Source organism: Taeniopygia guttata, chromosome 2 (assembly GCF_048771995.1).
Source record: "Taeniopygia guttata chromosome 2, bTaeGut7.mat, whole genome shotgun sequence".
Classification (NCBI taxonomy): domain Eukaryota; kingdom Metazoa; phylum Chordata; class Aves; order Passeriformes; family Estrildidae; genus Taeniopygia; species Taeniopygia guttata.
Genome location: NC_133026.1, coordinates 77,680,258 through 77,695,186, shown reverse-complemented (window position 1 = coordinate 77,695,186; position 14,929 = coordinate 77,680,258). Strand labels below are relative to the sequence as shown.

The 14,929-nt window shown below is 36.8% G+C and overlaps 1 protein-coding gene across 2 annotated transcripts in view; it reads left to right on the top strand.

The window, feature by feature from the left end:
• TRIO (trio Rho guanine nucleotide exchange factor) overlaps nt 1-14,929 on the top strand; it is a 248,556-nt gene that overhangs the window by 85,857 nt on the left and 147,770 nt on the right. For both annotated transcript variants that reach the window (XM_030267063.4, XM_032746898.3), the window contains exons 6-8: nt 523-645; nt 8,662-8,853; nt 12,115-12,246. In XM_030267063.4, the coding sequence (XP_030122923.4) occupies nt 523-645; nt 8,662-8,853; nt 12,115-12,246 (447 nt within the window). The remainder of the gene's footprint in view (nt 1-522; nt 646-8,661; nt 8,854-12,114; nt 12,247-14,929) is intronic.

Sequence of the window (14,929 nt, the reverse complement as noted above, 5' to 3'; positions counted from 1 at the left end):
ATTCATCTAGAAGCAGAATATTTGTTTTCAAATCTACTGTAAACTTACAAACTAAAAATATTAAACTCACTGCTGAAGTACTTGATCAGCATGAAAGAATTTATATTTAATTTCCATGAGTTGCCATTTTAGTTCTAAACTGCTAAGCTGCTGATGCCAATAAGTGCTGACACTAGAGAATGTATAAGCTTGACAACTCAGGGCTGTACTCCAGGTCTGTTTGTTTATTATGACTTCTTTGTAATAATGAAATTTGTGATTATAACATTACTGTAGCTTGCTGAGATAAACACCTATAGTAGAGATAACAGTAGCAGCCTCAGCTGTTTGATCCAAAAAAAACAGGTTTCAGCAATGATTGAATTAAAATATACAGCAACTTACAATGGAAAGAGCATCCGTGTTAGTTTTCATGGTCTTAGACTGTGTATTCTGTGTTCATAGGTAGCTTCAGTTACTTGTCCATGATTTCTGCCATAACAAATTATTGAACTTTCTTATTTCCTTAATATTTTTGTGTAGATGTTTGACTGGATCACACACAACAAAGGTCTGTTTCTGAACAGCTATACAGAGATTGGAACCAGTCACCCCCACGCGATGGAACTTCAGACACAGCACAATCACTTTGCCATGAACTGCATGGTAAGAACAGACCGCCCTGTACAGACAAGCACAGATATGCTGCCTGTTTGTTCTGTGTTAAGGTAGAATTTTGAAGTGCATAAACACAGATAATTCCTTTTTTACAAGTAGTGGAAATTCGGTTTTGAGCAGTGAGGTTATAAAACACAATGGAGGAAAATAAAGGGTGGTCAGGTACAGAGGAACTATGATAAAGCAACAAAATTGTTTTGACAAATGGCAGTGTTCAACATGACTTCAGCACCTCTCAAATATAAGCGTCCAAGCTTCTAGAACCTGGGATGTATCTTTGAGTACTGCCTTGGGTCTTGTAGAAAATTCAGAGAATCATGTGTAATACAGATTTTAGCTCTCCATTCTGGAAGAAATAGCTCTCAGGATCTTCTGAAAAGATTTTAACTCAGGCAAAAAGTTCTGAGAAGTAACTGAACCTGGTGTAATAATTCTCCATGGTTTCAAGAAGATAGTTCTCATTTTCAGCACAGCAGAATGGAACTAAGACAATTTTTTTTTTGGTCAGATATGATCTGTAGGCTGTAAAAAAATTTTGGATTTTAACTGGCAGTGAGTGAAAGCTATTTATTTTCAGTTTCATGAATTGCTGTTTCAACATGGGAACAAAATTCTGAAGTACATTTTAGATCTTTAACACATTGTAGGTGTTTAAATAAACTTGGGAGTCTGGGCCTGAGTCCAGTTCCTGTTTGTTAGATCAATGAATGAAGAACACTACCACTCTTGTTACAAATTAACATTCTTGGCAGTCCAAGGATGGGAATTGAATTAAAGTATGGTTGAAATAATGAACTCTTGCAAGAGGGTTTTTTGGTAGAACAGAAAAGGGGCAAAATAAACTTACCTAGATTGTGTCTTGCAGAAGTAATAGAAGGACTAGTAAGGCAGCTTTTATATATGGTGTAGCTGGAGGTGAGACATTAGAAGGCACGATTAGAACAGGCACATTTTCTTCTTTTGCAACTCAGCTCTGTTTCCAAAAGTTTGAAAGAAATAAAATCAATACAAACTTTCTGAAAAGAGTAAAGCAAATGCTGGTGAACTTGGCAATTAAGTTATGTAACATCATATATAGTTTTGACCATTAGGTTTGGTTCACAGCATGGGGAATTACTGCCTTATGGAGCACCTTGTTTTTCTTCACTGCTCTGCATATGAAGTAGAGCAGGAAGAAACACAGGATGACAGTAGGTGTCATTGACATGAGATGACTTTTGGAACTTAGTGATTTTGAGTGGCCTTCCAGACAATTCTTGGGATTGTATTCTAAAGGTTAAATTCTTCTGTAACCCTGTCCTCATATTAGTCACTGTTGTAGTATTTTCCTCAAATTGGATTTTTTTTCCTCTTCTTTTAGACTGTTAAGATGCCATCAACAGTAGGAAGCACTTGAGTGATGCAGCATAATCCTTCCCACTCTGTGTTTGCTATTAGTCTTTTCCTGTTAATCTCTCCTTTGCCTTTAGTTGTCAAATGCATTAATTACAGGGGATTTTTTCTCAGCCTGCAAAATATTTTCTTAAAGCTTACAAGGAGCAGCTTAAGTTTGGGGCAAATTAAGCTATCCAAACATTGGAAAGGGTAAAAACCAGCTGCATTTTTTTTCTGTAGCATAGGCCCCCTAGGGGCAGGGGTTCTCTGCCATGGAATAGGAAAATGTAAATTCGGTATGATTGGTCCCCAGTTTTGATTTAAGCAGCAGTCAGATTATCTGGGTTTTATTTGGTTAAATGGCAAAAGCCTTTCATATAGATTAGGGGCAAAGATTAAACTGAATGTGACATAAAAAATGTTGTGAACTGATTAAATTTTGGCAGGCTTTATTTTTCATTAGCTTTCAACTGGAAAAATGTGGGGCAGTCTTAAATCCTGCAAGCATGTTCAGCTTCTCCCTGACCACTCTCCACCTAGGCTCTGTGTTTGTGCAAGTTGCTGTGTGTTCACTCTTCCTGTCAGTGTAACTCTTCAGTAATCAAAGTGGATTTAAGGTGTCTTGTGTGAGTACTCTAACACCAGAAGTGAAATTTAACTTTTAACCTATCTACAGCCATGTAAAGTGATTCATTTGGATGGAATAGAGGGAGAGAGAAAGACAGCTATGTATAAGCTTTATTTATTGCAGGAGATTTTTAAGGCTTTTCATTCTGACCCTAATTGGACCTTAATAGATCTTGCTTTCTAGTCAATTTTCTTAGGCTCACTTGAGGTAGGGAAGAACTGTTCGAAGGATAAATGCTCCCCAAGCAGCTAAATGCAACCTCTTGCACTTGCTTATAGCTTAACTTTGATAATTGATGTTGCAGCTGCTTTTTCCAACACATTGTGGTTGTTGCAGGGCACATGCTCCCCTCCACAGCAGGTGCTACCCTCTGTCAATATCTGGGTCTCTCATGTCCCCTTCCTTCCCAAGCAGCAGTTTGTTTCCAAGAGGTGGAGGACAACTTCTGCAGCTGCTTATGCCAAACATGGCTGAGAAAGAGTAACAATCTTTGGGTGAGATGCCAAAATTTTGATCTGGCCTTCCAGTCTGAAGCAAGCCACCTGAATGTAAACTGTTGTGAAAGCTACTTATTTCCTGTCATGAACAAGAGTTATTTACATCAAGGACAAAGAGGATTTGCTGAACTTTAAAAAATTTTTCTTGTAATGGCTTTGTGCCATTTTTATTGTATTGGTTTTCAGCAAGAACACAAAATAGTTGGAAGTGTAAACCAAATACTATGAAACAAAAAGAAAAAGATATATTCAGGGAGGAGATTTAACTTTACTTTCACCAGTTTCATTAGCAAATGGTTTATCTAGGAATCTTGTGTATTCATGTGGTTGCACTTTTCAAGGTAACAGGAGTAAGTTAATTCAAGTCTTAAGCTTAATACACAGACTGGTTCTCACTGCAATAAATCTGTCCCAGAGAAAAGCTGGATGGTGTAGTGCTGTGCATTAAAGAGGGACATATATATATATGGTTACCATGGGTTAACACACAGCTTGATGCGGCTAAAGGAGTTACTGTCTGAAGGATAGTTCACATGTAGGAAGGATAGGTGTGTGACTTCCTGTTACTGAATTCGAGAAGCGCTGCACTGATGAAAGTCAAGGCTGTCTCTTTATAGGGCAAGATCCCATGTTCCATAACTGTAGAGAAAAACAAAATCTCAATGATTCTGCTCTCTGAAAATGAGGATGGATTTTCAAGTACAATTTTAAAGCCTGCTTTCAGCAACAGTAAATTGCTGATGTCAAGTCCTGAGATTTATTTGAGTTAAGCAATACTCAGTATTGCTCGTATTTCAGCTTGACGTTCCTATTTGGGTGACTAAACCAATGCTTCTCTTCTCAAAACAAGTTTTTAGTACCTTTTAAGGTAGAAACTTTCAAATAAGGTATCATAGAAATTACAAGTACAAAAATTATGTATTGAGTTTTTAAACTGCAAGAATAAAGTACCCATGATGATATGATTAGTCTGTCTTGCATGGAAGAGTGGGAAAGACTATCAGTCTGTCCACTCTTTTTCCTGCCATTTTTTATACATCTGCTGAGACACAAGGAACACAAGGAAGTCCCACGAAATATGAGTAAGGAGGAGGATGTTGTCTGTTTGAACATTTTCTGCTCTTGATCAGATGGCCTTGCTTTCAATACAGTTTAACTGTGCCTCTCTTTGTACTGGGGAGGGTTAAAATGCTTGAAGAGTGGTGCAGGCAAAATGAAACTTTGGAGAAAGCTGACACATGCTACTATTAAAGGATGTGCTATGACTGGTTCTTGTCTCAGTGTTGATAGGACCATGAGTAGAAGTTACATTTATTAGCTATAATCCAAAAAATCCTATCTCAATTGTTGGCATATTGATAAGTTGATTAATGTTCTCAGAACAGGCTGTTTGCATACACTAAACCATTTTATCAAGGTAGTAATCAAATCCTGAATGCTATCCTATAAGAGAGTGTCAGAGATAAACACTAGTGAGGGCTTTGGGATGTTAAAATAAAAGTATGAGCACAATGATTGAATATCCTTAGGTTTGCAGAGTTAACAGTTAAAAAGATGTCTTGCTCAAATCCAACCATAGAAAGTGGTACAAATGAAAACCTGAAGAATGTCAGGTGAGGTAAAATCTTATCTTAGAGGCAGTGTAATTTTTTCCTCCTCCTTTGTACTGCTGACATATTTCACCCCAGAGATTCTTTTTATTTTAAATATGTGTTTTTGTAACCATACAGATTTGTCTCTTGAGATAGACTTAAGCATATGTGAATTCTAGACTGCCCTTGGTTCTCAGGATTTGGGCAAATGAGAGCAAGACCATGGGTGTACATCCCTAAGAGAATCTTTATGGTGCCAGAACAGTTAACGCTTAGACACAATGTCTGGATGCCACCAGCCTGAGAATAGACTGAAAAGGTGAAAAGAGTTCAGGCTATTTTTAGCTTCTGAGGAGAACTCCAAAGTCAGCAAGATTAAATAGAACAGGCTAACTGTGCAATCCTTAAGAGGGAAGAAGCAAGTAAACAGATTTTAAAAAGCAGTCAGTAACTGAGGTGTTAATACAGCAACAAGTACATTCATGTTTATGAAACACAAACTAAGGGAACAGACAGTGGTGTTACTGAAAAGAAGCAAATATTATATCACTCTTGGTACTTATTGGGGTGGCTGAACTTCAGATTTCTAAAGAAAATGCTCTGATTCAGTTGGTCCTATTAGAGAAATAGGTCCAGTTTAGAGCTCCATACTTAGTGCTGTAATGGGAAACATACGTGAAAGTGATGTGGCTGTAGGGAGAGTTTGAAGTCATGGGCATTTACTATGATTAAGTAAAGGTGAGAGAAAAGTAAAGGAAGAAGGAAAGTAATGCTGGTGTTGCGCTATACAGTCTTGTAGTAAGATTCCTCCGGTCCACTGTGAAATATGTAGGAAAGAAATGAGATATTTGAAGAATGTTGGAGTGAAATTAAATTGCATGTGTTTCAGTGCTGATAGCAATGGTTAAATGGTTACCTGAGAATACTTAAAGGATCCTTGTAGTTGAAGAAAATGTTAAATACTTTCCTTAATTGCAGCTTGGGTGTTGCCAAGTTTATGTTTTGTCAGGGGAGTAGATCAGGTTTTACCTTTAGTTGTCCTGCAGCCCTCATTATTGAAGTTTGTATTCCCAAACTGACATTTTTACTCTTGCTTCAAAAATGAGACTAGAAGAAATGTTAGAGAACATGTAAATCATGAAAGCAGGTGTTAATTCATACATTAATACTACACCATGTTTTGGTAGTCATTTGTGTGTGAGGTGGCAGATGGTTTGAAAATACCATCACTAACTTGGTTCTATCACAGTAAAACAGTTCAAGCTCACTACAGTCTATATAGAGCTGCCACTTATGATGCTTATGGACCATGTCACTGAGTTTGATTGAATTTAAAACTGAATGCATAATAGTCTCTGTGTCAGAAAACTGCTGATGGTAATCTTGGAGCTAGACAAACATTTTCTACATGGGTCTGGGAAAATCAGGAAATAAAATGGAACCTTCAGGTCACCTGCCAGCTTTACTTTGTATGAGCGTGATAGAAGTTCAGCTAGCTGGTAGGCTGTCACCTGTGTTTTAGGCTACTAATCTGTATTGCTTTGCTGAGCAATAACTTTTTAAATTTGTATACTCTTTTAAGAGGAAAAACCTGCAATCAGGAGCTTTCCAGATATATTAAGGTGTCCTTTCAGCTTCTGGCTAAAGACCATTTTAGAGAAAACAATCATGCTAAGTACATTTGTATCCTTACTAAACACTTTGTAATGCAGTGACTTAAATTGTTTCCTTTTAACCCTTATTCCAATAGTTATGCGTGTAAGACAATTAAAGAAATGCAATATCACATTACCCTTTCACCTTTGAGACAGTTGATACACATGTAGAAGCTGCAGGTGGTGTAAATGAGGTCACTAAATAAGATTTTGTCCGTTATTAAGTCCCACCTTTGCTTCCTTAACTAAAACCAGGTTGTAGATAAATAAAGTGAATAAGATACCAGTCTCTGGTAACTGAGCAACAGCTCACTTGTAACAGTGTTCTCATCTCTTAAGCAGTGTGCAGAATATGCAGTTGTCTAATAATAATGACACTGGATCTGCCTGTCCTTTTTGGAAATTTAACAAAATTTTTTGACCTTCAAGGGTCAATTAAAGACAGCCTAATTGTAGTGAGTTGCTATTAGCGATTCTTTTCCTCCTTAACTAAATCTATTTCATTTGGGTCATTGCATTCTAAAATACTGACACTTAAAGCTTTGGTAGATACATCATGTAGTGAGGTAAAAGCTTTAGATTATTGTAAGTTTTTTTTTTTTTTTGGTGTTTTTTTTTTTTTTTTTTTTTTTTGAGGAAAGAATGTGGTGTACATGGCTTGGAAAGCGTTCAACTGTCAGCATTTTAATTCATATTCATACTGCTATAGGCTGTATTCGTCCAGTTGTGTGAAGCCTGATTGCCATGGGAGAATGAATACATGTTAACCACAACTCAGTTTCAATTAGTTTTTCTTCATATTTATAGTGCCATGTCCTTAATTTTTAACTTCTTTTTCAGAATTTCTGAAATTGCTTTATTATGTTACAGAAAGAGAGCAAATGGCAGTCTACTATAGTCTTTATTCTTTTCTCTTTTGGCACTTGTTTCTTCTCACAACTCTAAAGACCATCTAACAGCTTTCTGTATTCATTTAGCAGTCCTGAATTTATGCTACATACACTTTTATTAGGCCTAAATGCTCTCCAGTCTTAAAATTTATTAGAAATAGCAGATTTGTACTCTGTCAGTTGTTTGGCTGTGCTTAAAAAGCACAGCATAGATGTATGGAGTGGTGTAAAAAAGTAAGAGGTAGTATTGTGCAGAAAGGAAAGACAGCCAACATGACACTGCTGTGCTCAGTTTGTTGCGTGGACCAGCTGAGCTACGGGCGGTCAGGTGTGCTCCTGCTTGCATACTTAAATTCAGTTTACAATCAATAGGGATCTGTCCTAATTGCCACTCAGATGAGTCTGGACAGTGAAGCCTGGAGGAGCTGCATGCAACACTTGCTCCAGCCAGTCAGTGTCAAGCTCTGGGCAATGGCTAGATGTCAGCTGGTCATGGTTCCACCTGATTTGCTCAATGTCTAGTGGTTGGACTAGGTAATCTCCAACCTCAACACTCCTGTGATTCTAGGAACTTCATTCTAGATTGTATAGGAGTCTGTCCAATTGAAGGAAGCATCAACTCCACATTACACGCATGTAGCTTTGAAAGAGTTATTCAGAAAGTTTTTGGTGGCAAAGTCATTCTTGTTTTACTTCACAGGAATCAGAAACTCTTGATTGAAAATTAGATTGACTAAGAACCATCAGTGACTAATGCTAGTATGATAGAGAATACTTCTGATCTTGGACTTTATTTGTCTAATTTTAAGTGCTACCTCTGAGGCAGTATAGTGGCAAGAAAATAAAATGTAAAAATGTTAAACTTCTTGTAGCTCAGAGTTCTTTATTTTGTTTCTTTAAAAGTTATTTTCAGCAGTTGATATAAAGGTTCACAGATGGTACATGCATACTGTGGATAGATCGATGGCTTAGTAATGATACTTCAATTATCCTATATTGTGTCTGAATGTCCCGTTGACTTGAATGTCTGTAAACATTTTTATTGAGGTTGTTGTGAAATATGGTTATTTCTTCCTCTTTATTGTAATAATGTGTCTTCATGTAATATAAATTGGCTTAAGCTGATTGTTAACACGAGTTTTAGACTGATTATTTCAAGTCATCATTCTCACTTATCAATTATGGATAGACTGTTACATTACACACCTAGATTTCAACATTTGTGATGCATAAGCATGTCGAATAAAGTTTGTTGAATAAAACCAGACTACTAATCAGTACTGTAATAAAGTAAAAGTTTTTTAGGAATATACTTCTGTATTTAATTGGTCTGCTGACTTGCACTAATTTTTGCCTCCTTCTTCACAGAATGTGTATGTAAACATAAGTCGCATTATGTCAGTAGCAAGCCGCCTGATCGAGTCTGGTCATTACGCTTCACAACAAATCAAACAGATTGCCAGTCAGTTGGAACAGGAATGGAAGGCATTTGCTGCAGCCTTGGAAGAACGTAGCACGTTACTGGATATGTCCTCCATCTTCCATCAAAAAGCCGAACAGGTTAGTAAATGGGGAGGGCATCAACAGAAGTTTATGTGCTGGAATGGGGAGTTGTACAATTTGCTTTTGCTTTGGACAAAAGTGCAAAAAGTGATGGAAAAGGTTGACAAAAAAGCCAGAATATTTATTTCTGCCAGTTTCAATACTCGAACAAAACTTTGTTCTCCTCAGTTTAGCTCATTGGCCTTAAATTTTCCACTGAATGCTTTGCCTATATCAGTGTAAGATAAAACAACCAAATTAGCCGTATGAATCAAAATGAAGTGGACTGAAATACTTAATTATATAAGGCTTTTAAATATCGATATAATGCCTTTCCTACATATAGAAGCTGTCATTTCTTCTATTGTCCTCACCACTCAACTCTCATTAGTCCTTGAGTGTCAAGATTTAACTCATGATAATTGCTTCTAGAAAGCATAAATTGAACTGGCCTGAAAGTTGAGAAGTTAATTAACTGCCTTCTGAATCTGAAATTGTGGTGGGAGATGTTTACTTAGTATTCCATAGGAGATTCCTCCTATGCTCAAAAAACATTTTAGCTTTAGGCCTATACCAATTATTTTAATTTAGTCATTAACCATGTGTAGCTGCCAGAGAAGAGGTATATGTAGGGGAAATAGGAATAAATATCCCCGAGTTAATAATCTCAACGGCAGAAGCATGTTTTGCCCTCAAGGGAGTTCAGTTCTCAAGGAGTTGCTGTGTGTGCACAACTGAGTGCACGCACCTGCTGATCTTGTAGACTGTCTGCTTTGGGTATCCCTGGTGTGTTCGGAGAGCAGAGGTTCTTGGATGGGTATGGCTGATGTGCTGTATGTAGATACTTTTCTTTCATTTTCCCTGCTAATTATATCCAAGGAAAAGTCTCATGACTGATATAACTGTAATTTGGAATGAATGAAGGAAGCATTTGGGAGCTGGAAACTTCAGAAACGGAGCGAGGCAGGCAGTTGATTTTAAGACATTTTTTCCTGATTTCTGCTGCATGGATATTTAACTTGATAAATATCTGGACATTAGAAATAAGAATGTATTAAGATGCAAATACACATTGCTTTTTATTATGTTAGTGGTGACACTGTTTTAATGTCCTTAGACAGACTAAAGTAAATTATATAAAATGATGCCACTATAATAAGTCCTTTCAGCAGATTTTACAAAAAAGCTACATAAAAATGAGATGAAGGAATTGTCTTCTGATAGGAAAGTTTCTGATAGACACAGTTTGGTACCTTGTCAATGTTGATGCTTTTCTAATCACTGGAGTCATTTGTGTTTGCATTTAAGCACTTTGAGCCGTACATGTAGGAGAGAGATGAATGACATGTGAATAGGCAGATGTACCTTGACTTAAATGCTGTAATTTTTAATAACAAAAATAATAAATTATGCTCATCAGAAGTCAGGGGACTAAATTTTTTGTGCAATTATGTGCTGGGCAACTATAGCAAGGGTCAGTATTACCTTCTTTACCACTAAATATAAGTGTAAACAGGAGGAAAGATAAAAATGAGAAAAACAGTGCAGCATCTGCTGAGATTAATTTACTTTTAATTGCTCCTTCTGCAGTTTTAATTTTATGATTAGCTGCAATGGATTGCCTTAGTTGATTTGTAAGATACCTGCCTGTGATGTATTAGCTGTTTCATTAACAATGGAGAGTGAGTTCAAGGAAAGAGGGTTTGGAATGTGAGGAATGACCCCTTTAGAGACTGATGATGCTTGACCTGCATAAAAAGATTAAAATGTAAGCAGCCCAAGAAAAAACACACCCTTCTTGAATCCATGTGCTCTCTTGCAAGTGACAGGTAAGTGTCACTGCCTGCTGTCAGGCACAGTGAAAACTGTACCAGCTATCAGTGCCAGCTCACTGGTGCACATGGAGCTTCTGTTCACATTCAGTGCTTAACCTTAGAGATTTTTTAAACTGGCCCTTAATGAGAATTAAATAACTATTTTAGAGCTACATACTCCACCACCCTTCTGTCCAGCTATCAAACAATACAAGAGTACCAGAACTGATCTATGAATTTGTTTTTCCTCAAAAGACTACTTGTGCTCCAAGAATTAAGATATGTATGATGAAACAAAAGTCTTAGTCTTATAACTTTTGAGTCTTGAACTTGACATGAATAGAGAAAATTTACTTTACAGAACTCACATATGCTTAGCTGTACTAAATTTAACAACTGTGAAAACTTCTAGAAAAACAGATTGTTTTTTCCTCTTTCCCTTCCTAGCATAACAGGGGTATAAAATTCATGCCCCCTAGCTGTGAAAAAGTAATTCGGCAGAACTTCTGCTGTGCATATAGCTGTGATGGCAGTTTGTTGTCTGTCAAGACAGCTTGACTTCAGAGATAACTTAAATTGTCTGCAGAAGAGATTTCTGTTTCACTATCCTCAATTTCCCCTGAAAGGCTTGACTCGAGCAGCTATGCTGATATAGCTGTGTGCTCAAAGTTCAATGCTAGTCCTAAGAGACCTCTGCTTAAGTTGTAAATCCCTTGCATGCTTGCTGCTGTAGTAGCTTGCCAAATGGATTTAGTGCTTCTCTGCACATAGAAGTTAGTTCTTTGGGGACTGAGGTGTGAATTCACTGTGGCTGACACTGCTTTGATTCCTTGATAACCTCTTTCCAGCAAAAGACAACTATGGAGTGTTTCAGTGAATGGTTCACCAGTAATTCTTTGTGTGTATGTGCAAAGTAACATGGTTTTCTCTGAAGATTAAAAAGGGGTGAGGTGGTAAACCTCGTAATACCATGAGTATCTGCACAGGGAGCTGATGAGTAAAAATCTAGGGTCTGGACTTGAAAGCTGTAACATGTTTTACTTCCTTGTGTAAACAAGACCTTGGTTGGTTATTGTGTTTCTGAAATAGTAGGTGCAGGATGTAGGAAACTTTTTCTTAGCTGCAAAGTCAAGAAATGGAGCGAGAGTACACTTGAAGCATCAATATTGCTGGCAGTTAAATCGGTTCTGAAGACTACCAACATACAGCTAAGCCTGCCTGTCTCCTAACAGCTCAATGAGTTTCAGATACCTAAAAGCACAAGTATAATCAGAATTGAGTATTTCCTTCTATTCTCATATAAATTTCTGGTTCTTTCAGAGAGAAATACTGTAAAGACTTTTTGCTTAAAAGATGTCTTTTCAGTGTCTGTCACACAGATGAATGTCCTTTTATATATTACCGTCATGTGTGTACTTAATGGTAGAACCCAAAATCAAAGCTGAATGTTTCTTCTCTGTTGCAGTACATGAGCAATGTGGACTCGTGGTGTAAAGCCTGTGGTGAGGTGGAGCTTCCCTCAGAACTGCAAGATTTAGAAGATGCTATCCATCATCATCAAGGGATATATGAGCACATTACTTTGGCTTACTCTGAGGTCAGTGTCTTGTTTGTTTCCTTAGATAAAATTGTGTCAAGTTTGAATCATGATTCAGTACCATTTGTTGCAATGGAAGTTAGTTTAAAAACTCAAGTGCTGAGCTTCTTTTTAAATTTTATATACTGGATTTTGCTGCTGTTGTTCAAAAGTGAAGTGTTAAAGTTCTTCCTGTAACCTTTGGAAAGAAATTAAAAGGTGAGATTTAACCATGTGTGGTACAAACGAACCTTGGAGCACTAAAGTACTAATTATGTTTTAATTTGCATTTGCATGTTACTGCCCTTGAAGAGCAGTGGGATACTATTGTTTAGACATTTACTTGAAGGGAAGTTAGCTTGGCATTCTTTGGGAAGGTATTCTGTTGGCATGGATTTCTCTAAGTGTATTTTGAAAATCCATCTCTGAAATTGCCTCACAGAAAAAAACTTAACTATCAAAAGATGTTACTTGAGAAGCCAGAAGGTAATGCACTTGGTTTCATCAACCTCAAAGACAGTTAAATGAGCTAGGATGCCTATGTAGTCAGCATTTCTAAGATTAGCATATCCTATGCTAGTGCTCTAATCTTGGACTCGGCACACACTGGAATCATAATATTTGTCACTATTTCTAGTAGTTGTATTTACAACTTAAGATATTCTGCTTATTCTGAAGGTGGTCTAGAAAATGATGACTTAACTATCATTTTGTTTTCTTTCAAATGTTTTCTGTTGTGTGTTACTTAGTGGAAGTCAAATCGGTATTCACTATTATTAGCTAACATGTATTTTCTGCATTTCTTGCTTTACTTGCCTTTCCTTCTTCTGTCAGGGTTGTTCTCATTGTTGGGTAAAACTGTTTTTACTATTCAATTGAACTGATGTTTTTCTGGATTAAATACAGTAGTTTTGTACTGAAATTCTGTGTTTGTTTAAATCATGGTAAAAATTATCAGTGGACACAGGATAGCTTAGGCCACATCTTGCACCCTTCTTTAAAAGGAGGTCATGTGGGTTTGAATTAATGGTTGTGATTTACACATTACATTATAAGTTAAAACTACTTTCTGATGAACCAGCTTTATTATAGGAAGCTGAATCCTAAGTCCGGTCACATTTCGTTTAGCAGTAAGGCAGGGTAAAATCAGTACTGATGGTCCATCCTATTGTTAGTGTATCAAAACTGAGTTTTTTGAATACCTGCCACCTTAGGGCCTGCATAAACTTTGTGACCTTGAGTCAGATGTCCAGGGTTCAGGAATTCTTCTTCTGTGTAAAATGCACATTGATATCCCTATTCTTGCTCTATGCCATGCTGCTATGTCAACTGATCTAATGACATAATATCACACCTGATAGCACTTGCAATTTTACTTACACATAACTCTTTTAAGTCATTCTTGAATGCATGTTTTGTAGTAGGATTTCTTGTCTTCATTATAAACTTTCATCATTGGGAGGGACAGAGACATAGCATGTTTGTAACAGATTTATGTGGAGAGGCAGTCTGGGATGCATGCTTCATGAGAGTGCAGCAAGGAGGAGGAAGGCTAGATTTCTCTAGAATAATGATTATAAAGGGCTGAGGTTGAATTTTTTCTACTTGGTTCTGTTTGGTTTGAGTTGGTTTTGTGTGGGTTCATTGTTTTTTGTCAGGGATGTGACTGGATGAGCTGGGTGTGAAGTGTAAGTAAGTACTGTGGATTAGCATGTTAAATAATGTTTGCTTGCTGGCGATGCATAAAAAAAGTAAATTAGACTGGTTGATTATAGGATTGCTTTGGGACATACCTTGAAAATTTATTTAGGATTTCAAAACTGTAGCTTTTGACTTTGGGATAGCTAGATATTTTAACAAAATCTTCACTGGTACTGCTCAAAGGAAAAGAAAGAGCACTAAGTGCCTTTCTTCTGATTTCTGGTCATTACTTTTCCCTCTCTGGTAAAAAACCAGTTTTATCTTTAGCAACCAGAACTGGTGTAGAAATAATAACTGTATGCATATCTACAAGTTGTGTTCCTCCTCTGGGCAGAAGGTTTTACTTTGCGTTTTTCAAGCGTGCATTCCTTTTTGAAGATTGATGGAGGCGTCTTTCTGTGTCAGGGTATTACAGCATAATTGCTTATCATTATTAGATGTATGACTTCATTTCTATTACAGTATGGAGCTCCTTTCATTTTGTGATGAATAAACAGTGGGGAAGAGAGAGAGCAACACTATGGGAATCACAACACTGTCATTCATTTTAGATTGCAATGTCTTGACAACATGACTTGTTTGCAAAGTAGAAGACAGTAATTTTAAGAAAGTAAATGCTTTTAAGACTAGACAGTCTGATTTTACTGAGGGTAATTACTGTATATTACTAATAAAGCAACTTACTAGCTTACAAGATGAGACAACTGGTATGCCTGAAAATCCGACAGATGTGCCTTAAAAAAAGTTCTATATAAAAATAAAGTTATGCATCTCACTGAAATCTTAAGGCAGTCATGCACTAGCAAGGAAGGGAATTTTAGTGTATTAACTCTAAAGGAAAATCTATGCAGTCATTTGTTTAAAAAGCTAATAAACTAATTGGAGCAAGGGGCTATCACAATTACTTTTTTCATCTAGATTTTATAGACTCTGAATGGATAATTGAAGTCCATTATCTTGAAATACTTGAAGGACTTACTAGATAATTCTTCTTGATACAGAA